Source organism: Phytophthora sojae (assembly GCF_000149755.1).
Source record: "Phytophthora sojae unplaced genomic scaffold PHYSOscaffold_4, whole genome shotgun sequence".
In the NCBI taxonomy this organism is placed as follows: domain Eukaryota; phylum Oomycota; class Peronosporomycetes; order Peronosporales; family Peronosporaceae; genus Phytophthora; species Phytophthora sojae.
The window spans coordinates 7,381,343-7,395,852 of record NW_009258118.1 but is presented as its reverse complement, the minus strand read 5'-3'; the positions used below and the strand labels follow the sequence as shown (position 1 = coordinate 7,395,852).

General features: G+C 57.4%; 7 protein-coding genes across 7 annotated transcripts; 3 read left to right on the top strand and 4 right to left on the bottom strand.

The window, feature by feature from the left end:
• Positions 1–336: 336 nt before the first annotated feature.
• PHYSODRAFT_332706 (hypothetical protein) lies at positions 337–1,275 on the bottom strand (the record flags this gene model as incomplete). The annotated part of the gene is made up of 1 exon (XM_009529749.1): positions 337–1,275. The coding sequence occupies one exon, from the start codon at positions 1,273–1,275 to the stop codon at positions 337–339; it is 939 nt and encodes a 312-aa protein (XP_009528044.1).
• A 174-nt stretch (positions 1,276–1,449) lies between these two features.
• PHYSODRAFT_351404 (hypothetical protein) lies at positions 1,450–4,473 on the top strand (the record flags this gene model as incomplete). Its single annotated transcript, XM_009529748.1, has 2 exons — positions 1,450–1,577; positions 1,632–4,473. The coding sequence occupies 2 exons, from the start codon at positions 1,450–1,452 to the stop codon at positions 4,402–4,404; spliced, it is 2,901 nt and encodes a 966-aa protein (XP_009528043.1). The 3' UTR covers positions 4,405–4,473.
• A 43-nt stretch (positions 4,474–4,516) lies between these two features.
• On the bottom strand, positions 4,517–9,467 carry PHYSODRAFT_360727 (hypothetical protein; the record flags this gene model as incomplete). Its single annotated transcript, XM_009529747.1, has 2 exons — positions 4,517–9,241; positions 9,326–9,467. 2 exons carry the CDS (start codon positions 9,465–9,467, stop codon positions 4,572–4,574), a joined length of 4,812 nt encoding a protein of 1,603 aa, XP_009528042.1. The 3' UTR covers positions 4,517–4,571.
• A 200-nt stretch (positions 9,468–9,667) lies between these two features.
• On the top strand, positions 9,668–10,222 carry PHYSODRAFT_255591 (hypothetical protein; the record flags this gene model as incomplete). Its single annotated transcript, XM_009529746.1, has 1 exon — positions 9,668–10,222. The coding sequence occupies one exon, from the start codon at positions 9,668–9,670 to the stop codon at positions 10,220–10,222; it is 555 nt and encodes a 184-aa protein (XP_009528041.1).
• Positions 10,223–10,356: 134 nt separating this feature from the next.
• PHYSODRAFT_255532 (hypothetical protein) lies at positions 10,357–10,659 on the bottom strand (the record flags this gene model as incomplete). Its single annotated transcript, XM_009529745.1, has 1 exon — positions 10,357–10,659. One exon carries the CDS (start codon positions 10,657–10,659, stop codon positions 10,357–10,359), a length of 303 nt encoding a protein of 100 aa, XP_009528040.1.
• A 226-nt stretch (positions 10,660–10,885) lies between these two features.
• On the top strand, positions 10,886–11,812 carry PHYSODRAFT_301415 (hypothetical protein; the record flags this gene model as incomplete). The annotated part of the gene is made up of 1 exon (XM_009529744.1): positions 10,886–11,812. One exon carries the CDS (start codon positions 10,886–10,888, stop codon positions 11,810–11,812), a length of 927 nt encoding a protein of 308 aa, XP_009528039.1.
• Positions 11,813–13,733: 1,921 nt separating this feature from the next.
• PHYSODRAFT_462707 (hypothetical protein) lies at positions 13,734–14,087 on the bottom strand (the record flags this gene model as incomplete). Its single annotated transcript, XM_009529743.1, has 2 exons — positions 13,734–13,775; positions 13,851–14,087. Coding segments are annotated over 2 exons (279 nt in total), but the record flags the coding sequence as incomplete, so codon positions are not given.
• Positions 14,088–14,510: the final 423 nt, after the last annotated feature.

The window sequence follows — 14,510 nt, the reverse complement described above, 5'->3', positions numbered from 1 at the left end:
CATTGATTGGCGTAGATCCACTAGCCGGAATCGAAGCGGCAGTAGAAGGGAGGCTGCCAGTGGCAGCAGCCACCGCCTCCGATGTCTCCTGTAGCATCTGCGCGATGTTGTCCATTGCCTCCCTCCGTTTGTCGCGAGTCGGTTTTGATGGTTTGAATTCTACGCGCGTAAAACGTTGGGAACAGTGATGTCACGCCATAATGCTGCACGAGCGCCATGAACTCTGGTTGAATCGTGAATTGAAGAATATAAATGCGTTGATTGCAAGTGGGTTACGCAGCTACATGGAAGTTGAGCTTAAAGCCCCCAGTTCGGGTTATCCCTCTCTTCACTCAGCTACTCCTTCCCCACGAAGACCCAGCGCATGCCGTTGTCGTGGCGCAGCGGGAATCCGGCAGGGCCCTGCTTGACCTCGTTCTCCAGACGCTTCTTGGTCTTCTTGCCGCCCTCGAGGATGCGTTTCTTCTCGAAGAAGGCGTAGGCTGTGCGGTAGACGACGTTGGCCGCGCCAGAGCCAGCGCCGCGCTTCATGTTCATGAAGGTGCGCAGGCTGTTGCTGTTGACGTCTCCAAGCGCGCGCAGGAACGCGGCCTTGGTCACGCTCTTCTCGCCCAGGAAGTAGTTGATCTTCTTGCGGATCTCGTCGCAGTCGTCGTACACGGGGACGGCGCCGTCCTCGTCCGCGTCGGGCAACTCCACGTCCAGAATCTTCTGGAGCAAGTCTTGACCTGTCTTGGACTTTTTGGGCTTCTTCTCCTTCTCTTCCGTGGCCTTGCGCTTCCTCTCATTAGGCTTCATGGCCTTGAGTTTGGCCTTCTCCTCGGCCTCCTTCTTCTCCCGGCGGTAGAAGAAAATGGCCGCAAACTCGTACGTCTGGTTGTCGCAGCCGCCGTACGGGCCCTTGAGGTTCATGAAGCGGTAGTACGAGTTGGAGTTGATGTCGCACTGCTTCAGGAACGCCGTCTGCGTCATCTCCTTGGTGCCCAGGAAGTTGCGGATCTTGGTGCGGATCTGCTGGCAGTTCCACTTGGCCCACTCGGGGTTCTCCTCGTCGAACTCTTCCTCGCTCTCGTTGTCGTCGTTAACGGGGATTTCGATGGCCGGCGGCCGGGCGATGGCCAGAGGCCTGTGCGTTGTTGTGGAGCTGGGCACGATGAAGCTGCTGAGCGCCGGAAGCTGGCCATTCGCACTTGACACACCTTCACTCGCGGCCACGGCGCTGGCCGCCTCGGCCACCGACGAGGCCGTCTCGCTGAGCAATGTAGCCATGTCCATGGTCATTTTTGACTTGAGCTTTTGGCGGCAAATCGAGGTTTGATTCGCAGCTCCTACCCGCGCTTTCACTGACCCATGTAGTTGCATATCGCATTTCAACTATGAAGTTACATAGTGTCATTGATTGGCTGGCCAAAACGTGTAGCGGACACTATTGGAGCTGCAGTCGCCAAAATGGCCAAGGAGGGCAAGAAGAGCGCTGCGCCCGCGGCGGCGCGCGGCGCGTCCAAGCAGGACAAGAAGCATGTGGCCGGCAAGCAGACGCCCGTGGCCAACTCTACGCACAAGAACCAGTCGAAGAAGTTTTCTAACGACGGAGATAAGCCCGCTCAAACCTTGAACTCGGGCAACTTGAGCCAGCTCGTGACGCTGCTGGGCGAGGGCGTGGCCTGGTACGACGCCGAGCCCAAGATCAAGCCGCGCCTCAGGAACAAGAGCGAGGCCGAGCCGCTCAAGGCCACGGACGAGCTGGTGCTGACGCTCAAGAAGCAGGCGCAGCAGCTGCTGGAGGCCGAGGTGGCCCGCTTCGACGCGCACAAGAGCGGCAAGATGTCGAGCGACGACAAGTACCTGGCCACCATGATGAAGTCCGGTACACTGTCCGATAGGGTGGCCGCTCTCACGCTCACGTCGCAGGGCTCGCCGCTGCACTCGTTGCTGCGGATCGGCCAGCTCATCACCATGGCCAGCAAGAAGGCGCGGCGCGAGAGCCTCATGGCCGTGGACTCGCTCAAGGACCTGTTCCTCAACAACCTGCTGCCGGACGAGGCCAAGCTGCGCTTCTTCCACCAGCACCCGATGCAGGCGGCCAAGGACTCGCCCGCGCACCTGGTGCTCTGGTTCTTTGAGCACTGCCTCAAGACGGCCTACGCGCAGCTCACGAGCGTGCTGGCGTCCGGCATGGACGACGCCGTGGACAGCCACAAGCGCGCGTGCCTGCGTGCGGCTAACGCGCTGCTGCGCGCCAAGCCCGAGCAGGAGGCCGTGCTGCTGGCCATGCTCGTCAACAAGCTCGGTGACCCGGACCGCAAGATCGCCGCCTACCTGCACCGCATACTGCAGGAGCTGCTGCGCGAGCACCCGGCCATGAAGCGCGTCGTGGTGGACGAGGTTGAGCGCCTGCTCACGCGTCCCAAGGTGTCGGACCGTGCCAAGTACAACGCTGTGCTCTTCCTGAACCAGATCTACCTCGAGGGCGACGTCGACGCCGACTTGGCTGGCCACTTGATCTCAGTGTACTTCGGCCTATTCTCGAAGGAGGTGCACCGTCATGACGAGCAGAAGGAGAAGATCAAGAAGGACCCAAAGGAGGCCAAGAACAGCAAGAAGGCCAAGAAGGGCAAGAAGAAGACGGCGGCTCCGGCCTCGGAGGAAGCCATGGACCGTAAGCTGCTTAGTGCGCTGCTGGTCGGCGTGAACCGCGCGTTCCCGTACGCGAACGCAACGTCGGCCAACTTCACTCAGGAGATCGACTCGCTGTTCCAGGTCGTGCACCGCGCCCACCACAGCACCAGCGTGCAGGCGCTTATGCTGCTGTTCCAGGTTATGAGCAGCACCAACTCGGTCTCTGACCGGTTCTACACTGCGCTCTACGGCAAGCTCATCGACCCCAAGGTGCGCGAGACGTCCAAGCACACGCTGTTCCTGAACCTGATCTTCCGCGCCATGAAGGCCGACGTATCGCCTGCACGCGCTGGCGCCTTCACCAAGCGTCTGCTGCAGCTGGCCAGTGTGATGCCCCCGGCTTTCGCTTGTGCCGTGCTATTCCTGCTGTCCGAGCTGCTTAAGGTGAAGCCCCAGCTGCGCACGCTGCTCGACCAGCCTGAAGCTGGATCGGCCAGTGGCAATGCTGCCGACGACGAGCACTTTGAGGATGCCAAGACGGACGAGGAAGCCCCTGCGTTCGAGCTGGAGAAGGAGGAGTCTGACGATGAAGATGATGACACCACGGAGGACGCCGGCTCCAGCAAGTTGAACGATGGTCTGACGGACGCAGAGCGCTCGGCTAAGGTCCTGGCGCAGATGTTTGGCAAGCCTGAGAAGGAGTCCAAGAAGTCCAAGGAGGCTGCTGTGGTGAGCTTCGACGACGAGCCGGCTGCTAAGACCACGTCTAACAAGAAGGCAGGCGCGGACAAGGAAGAGGGAGGCTACGATGCCAGCAAGCGTAACCCGCTGTTCGCTGGCGCCGAGACGTCGTGCGCCTGGGAGATTCAGATGCTTGCGCACCACTACCACCCGTCCGTGCAGAGCTTCACCCGTCAGCTTCTTGACAACAAGGACACGGGCATCCAGTACGCTGGTGATCCGCTTGTGGACTTTACGATGCACGCTTTCTTCGAGAAATTCGTTAACAAGAAGCCGCGCCACAAGGTGGCGGAGGGTAGCGGCAACAACGGCGCCAAGGCGAAGAACTGGACGTTCGCTCCCATTAACTCGGAGGCCGTGCTGCAGGAGAATGAGGCCAACGTGGACGCAAGCGACCAGTTCTTCTACAAGTTCTTCAAGGAGCGTGCGTCGCGGGACGCTGATAACCCTCGGCGTAAGAAGAAGAGCAAGAACGACCGCGACGCCGACGCCTTCTCGGACATGGAAGATGGCGACGAGGACGACGAAGAGATCGACGCGTACGCTCAGGAGCTGGCTGAAGGCATCATGGAAGACGGCAACCACGACGATGAAGACCCGGACATGGCTGACTGGAGCGACTCCGATGGCGAGGAGGAGCCGACGCTGGAGGGCGAGGACGAAGAGATGGAGGAAGCCGCGACGTTCGATGCCGATGAGGACGACGACGAGGAAGGAGAAGATGCTGCTGACCATGAGCAACAGGAGGAGGGCGATGACGAAGACGACGACGTCGAGGAAGATGACGAAGAGGATGACGAGGATGCCTTCGACTTCTCCGTCATGGGCGGCATGGACGACGACGACGAAGTCCTCCAGGAGGAGTTGCAGGCACTCGAGGCCAAGAGGAAGAAACAGACACCGCCTAAGGCTGGTGACAAGCGCAAGTCGATGTTCGCAAGCGCCGACGACTACGATCAGATTGTGAAGGAGGCGATGGCCAAGCAGGCCAAGGGCGGCAAGCAAGCAGGCGGCAAGAAGTCAAAGAAGCCGAGGCGGTCGTAATCTCCCCGAGTCGTAGAGTGAAGGATAGGAAGCTGCATCAACAAACAAATTAGAGACGTGTTTCATTTCATCCCAACTTGCCCTCGCAATCTCCTCAAAGTACGTGGAGTTTACCGTGTCACTTGATGAATTGAACCATTAACCTACTACGCTGCAGTTGACCTCGTCTACAAGTCTAGATCGATGCTGCTTCGTGCGAGATGCGCCGCTTCTTGCGCTTGCTGCAATGCGTTCGCCGAGCGGAAGTAGCGCGTCAACTGCTCGCGGAGACTGTGGTCCTGAGTGCGCAGCCGAGTGATCGCAGCAGTGGAGACGTCACCAGCCGTCCCCTGGTTCAGCACGGCCGAGGTCGAGTCCAGCAGTGCGTCGATGAGGTTGTAAGGGATCCACGGGAGCTCGGGCGGACCAACTCTCGGCTCCTTCTGAGACTGGAAGCTGAAGGCGGACTTGGCGTTTCCCCCGAGCATAGCGGTAGCGTCCGGTAGAAGACCCTCCACCAGCTGCAGCGCCTCGAGCAGCAGTCCGTGCTTCAAGTACAGAGTCAGGAGCTTGGCCGGGCTTCCCGACGTGGGGCTTGCCAGCCGCTTGTACAGCCACTCGGGCAGTGTGAGCTTGTGGCCCTGCTGCTGCCAGAAGTCCAACACGGTCTCGGCCGCCACCTCGTACTGCTCGAGCTTGGTCGCGTTCTCCAGCAAGTTCTCGAGCAGGTCCCACAACAGGTCGCTGTCAGAGCGCGAGATGGAGGACGACACGGCCGGGTGCTCGCTGGCCACGCAGTAGCGCGCGAGAGACTTCGTCAGGTTCGTCAAACTTGCGCCAGAGCTTCTGCCGGCAATGTCAGCAGCGATTTCGATGGAAAGCAGCCCCGCTCTCCGTCGCTCGGCCAGCGTCGTGTTCCCAGTGTTGTTGCAGCTGCTGTTCACGGCGTCCACCAGCAGCGCGATCACCTCGTCGCTGTCCATCGTGCTCAGTAGCACGCTCTCCGAGTGGCCAAGCGCCAGCAGCCGAAGCTTGCCGTCCAGCACCGACAACTCACGACGCATATCCTCCAGCGTCACCACACTCAGAGAAGGCGCCGACTTGCTGCCTTCAGATGCATCCAGAGCCGGCCGCTTGAGCTCCTCCGTGTGCAGCTTGCGTACAACCCAGCGGTTCTCGACTGGGAGAGCTCGCAGCGCGTTACAAGCCGCGTTCAGAGCGTTGCGCTGAGCCTCCAGAGCCGCCGTGGACGTCGACACCGCCAGGTGCAGCCGCAGTGCAAGCGCGTAGAGCGAAGACGCAGCGTTGGCCGGCTGCTGCTTGCGCATGTAGAAGGTGAACAGCAAGTTGTAGTAGCGGATCGCGCCCGCATCGAGACCGTCACCGTGGACGACGGTGGCATTGGCCGCCTGCCAGAGGATGTACTTCTCCACGTGAGACTCGAGAGACCCCCACTGCAGCTCGCAGATGAGGTCGAGGTGGCCGTAACGGTACAGCTCCTTCACCAGGTAGTTGACGCACTCGCTCGCCGTTCCTTCAGCGTCCGAGGCAGACTCCGACCCACCCAGAGCTGCCGACAACTCCGCCGTGTGCATGAGCGCGAGATGCGCGTCGCGGAAGAGTCGCTCCTCGACGGAATACTTGAACACATTCACCCAAATAAACGACTGCAGTGCAAAGCTCCGCTCGCCGCCATCGTGGTGGGCCAAGTGGCTCAGCGCCTGCGTGACCACTGTCCACAGGAAGCTCAGCAGTTGGTCGTAGAATCCTCGAGGCACCGTCTCCTTCAACAAGCCCACAACGTCGTAGATGAACTGCTCAAGGGCCTTCTCCGACCGCGAGGAGCGCGGCTTCCGTTCAGCGAAGAAGTTCGACAGGCAGATGCTGAAGCAGCGGATGGCCTGTTGGAAGCACCAGCGCGCGTGATCGCGGGCGTCCTCCTCATTGTGAGCACGCGCAGCAGCCTCCTGACCCTCGCAAGCCAGACACTCGCCAATGGAGCGCACGTACTGATGAACCTGCTCGCTGTGCTGCGAGCTCGCGGCCTCGCCCTTCCTGGAGCCGTGCAGACTGACGTCACTGAGGTTGCAGCAGAACATGGCGCGCAGGAGTCGGAACTGCTGGCGCTTGTGCAGGAATCGCACGAGCGAGTCGTTGGGCTGGGAGACGAACTGCAAGATCTCGCGCGTGAACGTGGCCAGCACGCCGTGCGCTTCCTCACTGCGGACGTTGTTGCTGGCGCTTGCGAGCTGCAGCACCGACAGCGCACGCTTGAAACTTCCCGAACGGTTCAGCTTCCTGTTGACGTCCAGGAGGAACATCTGCAGCAGCGGCGGCATCAACGTGGCCGACGACGTAATGGCCGGGTCTGCGTCTGCGAGGGGCTGCGTGATGCCTTGGCTGGCAACCCATCGGCTGAGCCGCCAACGCTGGTACACAGTGATAGACCTGGGCAAGTACACTTGCACGATTTTGCTCAGCGTGGCCGAGCTCAGGAACGCAGGGCGCGTGTCCACCAGATACGCGAGGAAGAGCACCACGCGCAGCGACTGGTTGCACATTTCATCGATCGTACGCGAGGCCACCTGGTCGAGCGCGAAGCACATTTCGTGGCCAGCGAAGAAGGCACGACGAGTGGTCGAGTAGTAGTCGGCAGGGGCCGTGGCGTCCGCCATCGTGAAATCCTCCGAGGCGTTGGTCATCTCCTCGTCGTCATCGCTGGAGGGGGACGAGGACTTGTACGCGCCCGAACCACGTGACAGCTCAAACGGGAACAGGAGCTCCACCAGGTCGTGGAACACTTGGTCCTGGAAGCCAGCGTCGCCGCCCAGCAGTTTACTGAGGCGGAGGATGGAGCGCGCGAGCATCAGCTCAGCGCTGATCGTTTGGCCAGTGACTGGAGCACTAGCGACGAAGTCCGGGTTCAGGCCAAGACGAACGCAGTGACGGGCCAACGCCACAAAGGACTCGACCTTCCAGTCCGAGACCACGTCCGCTACCTCGCGGTGGATGAACGACTGAAAACTCTGGCTTGGGAACGCGTCGAACACCGGGAGGACCTCCGACACCAGGTCCGCCACGCACTCGGCAGTGCTGGAGCCCTGCTCCGCTTGGGGCACGAAGGCCGCAGTAATCGACGGAGCCGAGGGGAACAGCAACGACACGCGGTTACGACGCAGCATCACAGGCGCGCCAGGCAGCAGCGCGTTCGTTGTAGTAGCGAAACCAATCGGCACATTCTCGCACCGCCAGTGCTTGGTGCACAGAGCGATGAGCTCCTTCCAGATGCGGATCCGCAACACACTGGGGGCGGTGCCATTGCGGACTGCAGCAGCTCCAGCAGCATCCACGCACCGACTGGACACGAGACGCACCAGGACGTCCTTGTACTTGGGCAACCGGTGCGCGAACGGAGACTGCGAGGAAAATCCGCCCAGCGCTCCGTTCTGCGCTTCCTCGATAGCATTGGACAGATTCTGCCGCGAAAATCTACCCGGCAACAAGATCCGCTCGGCGAAAAAGTCGTCGATCAAGGTCATCACGCCCTCCTCCTTCAGGTCGAAGAGCCACTCGCTGTCTTCCTCCTCGTACTTTTGCATCTGCACGTCCAGACTGCTCACCGGCTGGCCCTGGATCCGCTTGGGACCGGTGAGAGCCATCGGGTTCGGGTGGATGTACACTTCGTCTCCGTCCAGCGACCGCCACGACGAGAAGAGGAAGTTTTTATCCACGGCAAAATCCACCATCTTCAATCCCCTCTTGGATTTTTGCTCGACGGACTGCACGGTGAACACCCTGGCCGTATCCAGCGCAAGTTCCTCGCCTCCCGCTCCGGCACTCGAAGCCGCAACAGGGTGCACGTCTCCTCTAAGCAGGAAAATCTCCGTGGAGTGGGCCGCCGTTGTGTCAAAATGCACCAGTAGCCGGCAATTATCCGATTCCGTAGGCGATAATGCAACAACCTTGGCGTGGGTGGCGTACACTCCCAAGGTATTAACACCATCGTCTCCGTCCAAGTCCTCGTTTTCCCACCTAGCCTCGTCACTGTCCTCCTCGTCTTTAAGCTGTGGCGTAACCAGAGACCGCAACTGTTGCCGTCCCAGACACGACTGCGAGCCGAAGCTCCAGGCGCGCAACACGCAGTCGGCGGAGACCGTGATGACGCAAACATCCTTCTCGCCATTTCCACTCTCTTCGTTTTCGTCCTCCGCGTCAATTTGGAAACACGTTATGGCAACAATTGCCGCCCCCACGTCCCTCCTCTCGCCGTCCTCGGCAACACCCTTAAACTTTGCCGCCGTGGTTTTAATCAGTCCGTTCCACAGCCAGCTCACGACCGACTCGTCGCTAAACACAAACTCCTGCATCTTCTTGGCGTCACTGGGCAGTCCGAAGTTCACACCAAGCACCCGGCCCGAGTCCGTACCTAACACGAGGTTGTACTCGTTCACCCACAGCGCAACACTTAAAATCTCGTCGCTGTTTAACACTTGCAACACGTCGCAACGCGTGCGAGTTGCCGGTTTCGGCTCGGGGAAAGCTTTTGCATCAGCCTGGGAGAAGATACTGAGGTTGTTGTCACTGGGGACGGCGTAAGTGAAGCGGTGGATGGTGCCCGCGTGAGTCACCACGTTGATAGTGACGGCGTCATCCTCCCAGCTCTCCACGGCGAACACGCCAGTGTTAACCACGGGGGCGGGGAACTCTAACCGCACGCCGTTTTGCCGCAACGTAGTGTTTAAACTCCACTCGCGCAACACCACCACGTTCTTGAGCACGCGCCAGCACACGAAGCGATCACGTAAACTCTCGTTCTGGAAGTAGAAGCTGCCAGACCCGCTGCACTCCAACGCGCGCACTGGAATTTTAAGTGATAAACAAGAATCCGTGGTTAGCACTATCATAACGGGCAACAACATCCAACTGGTTAGGTAGTGCTAACCTCGCGCGAAACTCTTGGGCGGCTGAGAGCGAACCGCCGGGCTAGACACCACGAAGCTCGGCAGGGACGTCACATCCGAGCTCGTCACCCCCTCGTCGTCCTCGAAGCACGCGAACTGCGCCTCCTGCAGCAGCGGACGCATGGCAACCGGTTAGGCTAGTGCTAAAAGCTTTTGCCGCTTGTCCTTTTTGTATGGCCGCGGGCAAGATCCCGTCTAAGTTCGACGGACTACCCGAGTAACCCAGGTTATCCGTTCGAACTTAAGCTAAAGTACGCTGTCCTGAAGGGGCGGATCTATCCGTGGACATCACCATCGGAGCTCTTCAACCCAAGCCAAGCACCATGATGGACGCACTGCGCGCGCAGAAGCAGAAGCTGCTGGACCCGGAGAGCGGCCAGCCAGCGGACGGCTCGCCCGGCTCCAACAGCAGCAGTAGCAACAGCTTCTGGCTGTGCCCGAGTCTGTCGTACCAGGAGCGCGTCATCGGCTGCGTCACATGCTTCATGCTGGGCTTCGTGCTGTCGCTGGGCTCGACCTTCCGCCTGGCCAAGCTGGTGCACGGCAACCCGGCGCCCTTCGCCATCGCGTACACCATCGGCAACGTCCTGTCCATCGGCTGCACCACCTTCTTCGTGGGGCCCTGGAAGCAGGTGCAGACCATGTTCCACTCCAAGCGGCGCTACTCGGCGCTCGTGTACGTCGTCTTCATCTTCGTGACGCTGCTGCTCTGCTTCTCGCCGCACATCCACCACCGGATGCTGCTCGTGCTGCTCTCGGTGATCGTGCAGTTCCTGGCGCTCGTCTGGTACACGCTGTCCTACGTGCCCTACGGCCGCAGCATCGCGCTCAGCTGCTGCAAACGCGTCTGCGGGCTGGCGACGGACGACGACGTGTGAAGATGGAGGAGTTTAAGGGATATTATGTGCTGTAGCCCTCCCTAGTGGGGGCGTGTATGAGTCAATGAAAACAACAACAGAAAGTTGAATTGGTATCTTACTTCCGCCTCGGAGGCGAGGTTGTAGTATTAAGCTTAGTCCGTCTTGGGTCTTGTATTGGAGTCGGCCTGTTGCTTGCTGTTGCCGTTGCCGTTGCCGTTGCCGTTGCCGTCGCCGACCTGCGTGTGCTTGAGGTTGTTGGCCTCGATGATGAACCAGTTGATGGAGCCCGCGAGCCCCACGACGAGGAACAGCAGCACGAACACGTGGTACGAGTCCTCCAGCTCCGTGTACACGACCGCCAGCATCACGAAGAACAGCAGCGCCAGCACCACGTTCAGCACGACCACGAACTCGCGGCTGCCCGGCCGCAGCACGTTCTGCAGCGCGCTCCCCATGACGTCGATCAGTTGCCTCTGGCCAAGATGCGCAAATGCGGTTTCGGAGGGTGCTATATGCGACCCGAGAGGTCTAGTACGTGATGTGGGCCACATCAACGCCTCCCACTGATTGATTCGCATTTGAAAAGCGCGCCAAAGAATGAACCTGGCGGAGCTGCTCAACGATGCGCCCGCGGAGGCGCCTACTACCGCGGCCATCGACCCCGCAACTCCGCCGCCTTCGATGCTCCCCTACTTCGGTGTTACGCCCACCGCCAACGCACTCGCCAACCGGCCGCCGGAGCCGCTGCAGTTCCCCCAAGAGCACATCGAGAACGAGTTCGACGCTGTGAACCCCGAGTGGCGCCAATGGAGTTGCCGGGACGTCCGCCTCAAGATCCGCAGCTTCCTGGGCTCGAGCCAGATGACGCAAGCGGCGTTCCTCAAGGTTATCGACGTGGATGCAAGTTTGTATCGGAGGTTCATGGCTCTGAAGGGACCGGACGAGGGGGATAGCAATCCTACGTACAAAGGTGCAGCCATCTTCTTCTCCAGACGAGAACAACAGGAGAAGAAAGAGGAGGCAATGAAAAGAACGCAACACACTTCACGTTCAGACGAGAGGGAAGAGTCAGTGACGCGAAAGAAAAGGGCGGTGAATGCGAAGAAGAGGAAGGCCCCAACCAGAGAGGAGAAAGAAGAGAAGACGAAGAAGACGAGGGACGGCAAGGAGCTGCTCAGGAGAATTGAAGCGGTTAAGCTGCCGAACCTGAACGAGAATGGCTGCGTGCCTGTGTACGATGACTGCGACGAGGTCCGCCGCAAGATAAATGTCTTTTTGGGCGAGGGGCTGGTGACCAAAGCAACTTTTCTACGCGCATTGGGCAATGTGAACTCCAACAGTTTGCGGAGATTCATGAGTCTGAGAGGAGCAGGGGCCGGTGCAGCGAATGAGGCGTACCGCAAAGCCTTCGCTTTCTTCGAGAAGAAGCGTATTTTGGATGGCGAGGAGAAAACGGCAGAGCGCCTGAAAAACGAGTACATGCAAGGCCCTGAAGGTTTCCCGCGCTTCGGCGTCAGCGAGTACTGCATCGATAGGTATATTGAAAGTCGCAAGAAAGAACTGGAGAAAGAGGGCAGCGGGAAGTCAAGTCCATGCAGCGCGTCGTAGTGATATTGCACAAACGTTAGCTTCATTAATATTTAATGGGTTCGAAAAAACTTGCTCATGCTGAATTGCGAATTGGTAAACTCTATTAAAATAGCGTAGTTGTGTTGATGCGTGTATTTCCGTGACTTTCAAAACACCATTTCCCTATTAGTGGTAGTCAATTACGCAGCAACAAGAAGATTTTTTATTTTCCAGCGCTTGAGCAAAACTAGCAGAAGCCAATCATATCATGGCCAATTGACTACACCCCAAATCAAAGTTTCAGCAACAACAAACTTTTTTATATTGCCAAGCTTTTGCCAGCAATGATAACTAGTATGCCAAGCACTGTCGTCTCTAGCATGAAGCACAGTGCTTCAAAGAGTGATGGTTAATCTCACTTCCACCAGAACTCGCCATCTAAACGCCGCAGTGGAGCCACCACCAGAAAGACACGGCCATTATAGGCATTAGAGTGTGTAGTAGTCATAGACCTCACCTAGTACTACTTACTTTGAAAACAAGTTGTTTTGTGGTGAAAAGAAAAAAAAACGCGTGCTGGTTACCCCCCCCCCACTTCCGTTCGGTTCATCACTTACGGTTCGAACTTGAGTCTTGCAAGTTCAGCATCTTCCTTCGGCAATTTGCCGTTCTTCGCCAATTTATCCACCAACTGCGCGCGGCGTACGATGGTGATCATTTCCGTGCGACCCCCTAACTTCAGCATCTCAACCGCGTCGTCGTACGAAACCTGATCGAGTACCGAGCAACATTTGGTCACTTCCTCAGCAATGATACAGACTTTCTCCCCTTCAGCTACCAACCTACCCATATGCGATAACGCATGCTCTCCGACCATTTTTGATCATGCACCGTGTTAGCCTTCATCTTGTACGCGTAGTATTGGGATAATCTTTATTTAGAGTAATGTTCGGGGGATATGCAAGTAAGATGCAAATATGGCGGCAGATCGAGTAAGATGCAGTTACAAGGATGTTGGGCAAGTAGTGCAGGTGAAACTACGAGTAAGAGAAATACTTGTTAGAATCGAAGCCTTTCTAGGGCACAAGCAATACCAGTGGTAGCAATTGGGACAAACAATGAATACTGTGCGAGTGAGGATGAATTCCACGGAAAGCACCTTATTGAGAATGCCGTACAACTCCGATCTCAATGCAGTAGTATTATACACTACTTGTATATATTTTATATCAATGGCAATATATGTCTAAAGACACGAGTCAAAAGCTGTTGTCTTTTTTATCGGAGAACCATGGTGCACTGTCCTACACTATAATCGCCTCGAATAATACAAATAAATAATAACACTGCGTAGATGTCGGATACATGTAAATGTATCTACACCACCAACTTCATGTATCTACACCACCAACTTCTGAAGCGTGGCATACCAAGTGGCTACGAAATTATTTTGGCACGAACGCAGGGAGCACTGCGTCGTAGCTGGCGTGCAAGCTTTTATTTAGCTAACAAGGTTAGTAGGAGGAGCATAGTTTTAGCGTGATAGATTGGTGGCGCTGAATAAATTGTTGGTGACACCGGATGGACATTGATCGGATGGTACCATCATTGATATAGCGCTACATACTGGTGTTGATATACGTCCTTATACCGTGGCGCTTGCTCGATCGCTCCTAGTATGAGCCTCTCATCCCTCAATAACGTATCTTTTTGTCTGGATCACGGATGGACAAAACCATAAGCCCGTCGTGACACATTATTACGCCAGACGTTTCTCCAGGATCCACCCACATGGGCTTATTAATTTGTCTTGATATCCGATATGAAAAATGTTACTTGGACTTCCATCATTTCACATTCTTACTTGCATATCGACCATTCGTTACTCGAACTAAATCCGCACCCCGTAGTATTGGAGACTCCAAACTCCAATTTGGAGTTTCTTGCCCTTGTCATTCTTAAAGCTCAGTTTTCCCAGACCAATTTTGAGCTGTGCGTCAACCTGTAAACCCACTGGTTAGTATTGAGCAGATGACAAAAATGATCACCACATTGTCAGTCGAAATGCTCAACTTACTCCTCCTTCTTCGATGACCTCGCGCCACGCTGCCCTGTGAATGGTCTCGCCTTCGTCCCAGCCCCCCTTAGGCAGCAGCCAGTCCTTCTTCGTAGGATTCGAGCTGGAAATCAAGAGCACGTTCCCGCCGCCTTCCTTGGCAGATCGCGACACCACGCTGCACGACAGCAAACGAGTGCCGTCCTTGGCGTAGAGTTGATCCTCACGCCCCGTATGCGACGTCAATATTGGCGCAGGGAATGGTTCAATGTCCCTGTGCATGCCATCCTTGGTCTTCTTGGTCATTTTGGCGAACACCGCGACATCTTTCAGCCTCTGCTCTTCAGCTGCTTCACCGTTGCGGTGCTCAAGCCCCTCGGGTACTTTTGCACAGCAGCTTCTACCTTAGCTGCGACGCCATTCGTGAGTTTTTCGATGCTCAAACCGTTTGGAAACTTTGGAGGCTTGTGAACAACGATCGCGAGAGTGTCGTCGACTTTGTCTGCCACCTTCTCGATACCCCTCTCTTCATCATTGTCGGCGAAGGAGCCTCTTGGTTGGGTGAGCATGGTCAGATTCAAGATTGCGAGGCCAGGCTTCAATGTCAATGTCCGTGTTGACCTGTGTGACGCTGGTTTTGTCCGAGATCGTGGTAGACGAGGCCCCGTAGACCGAAGAAGT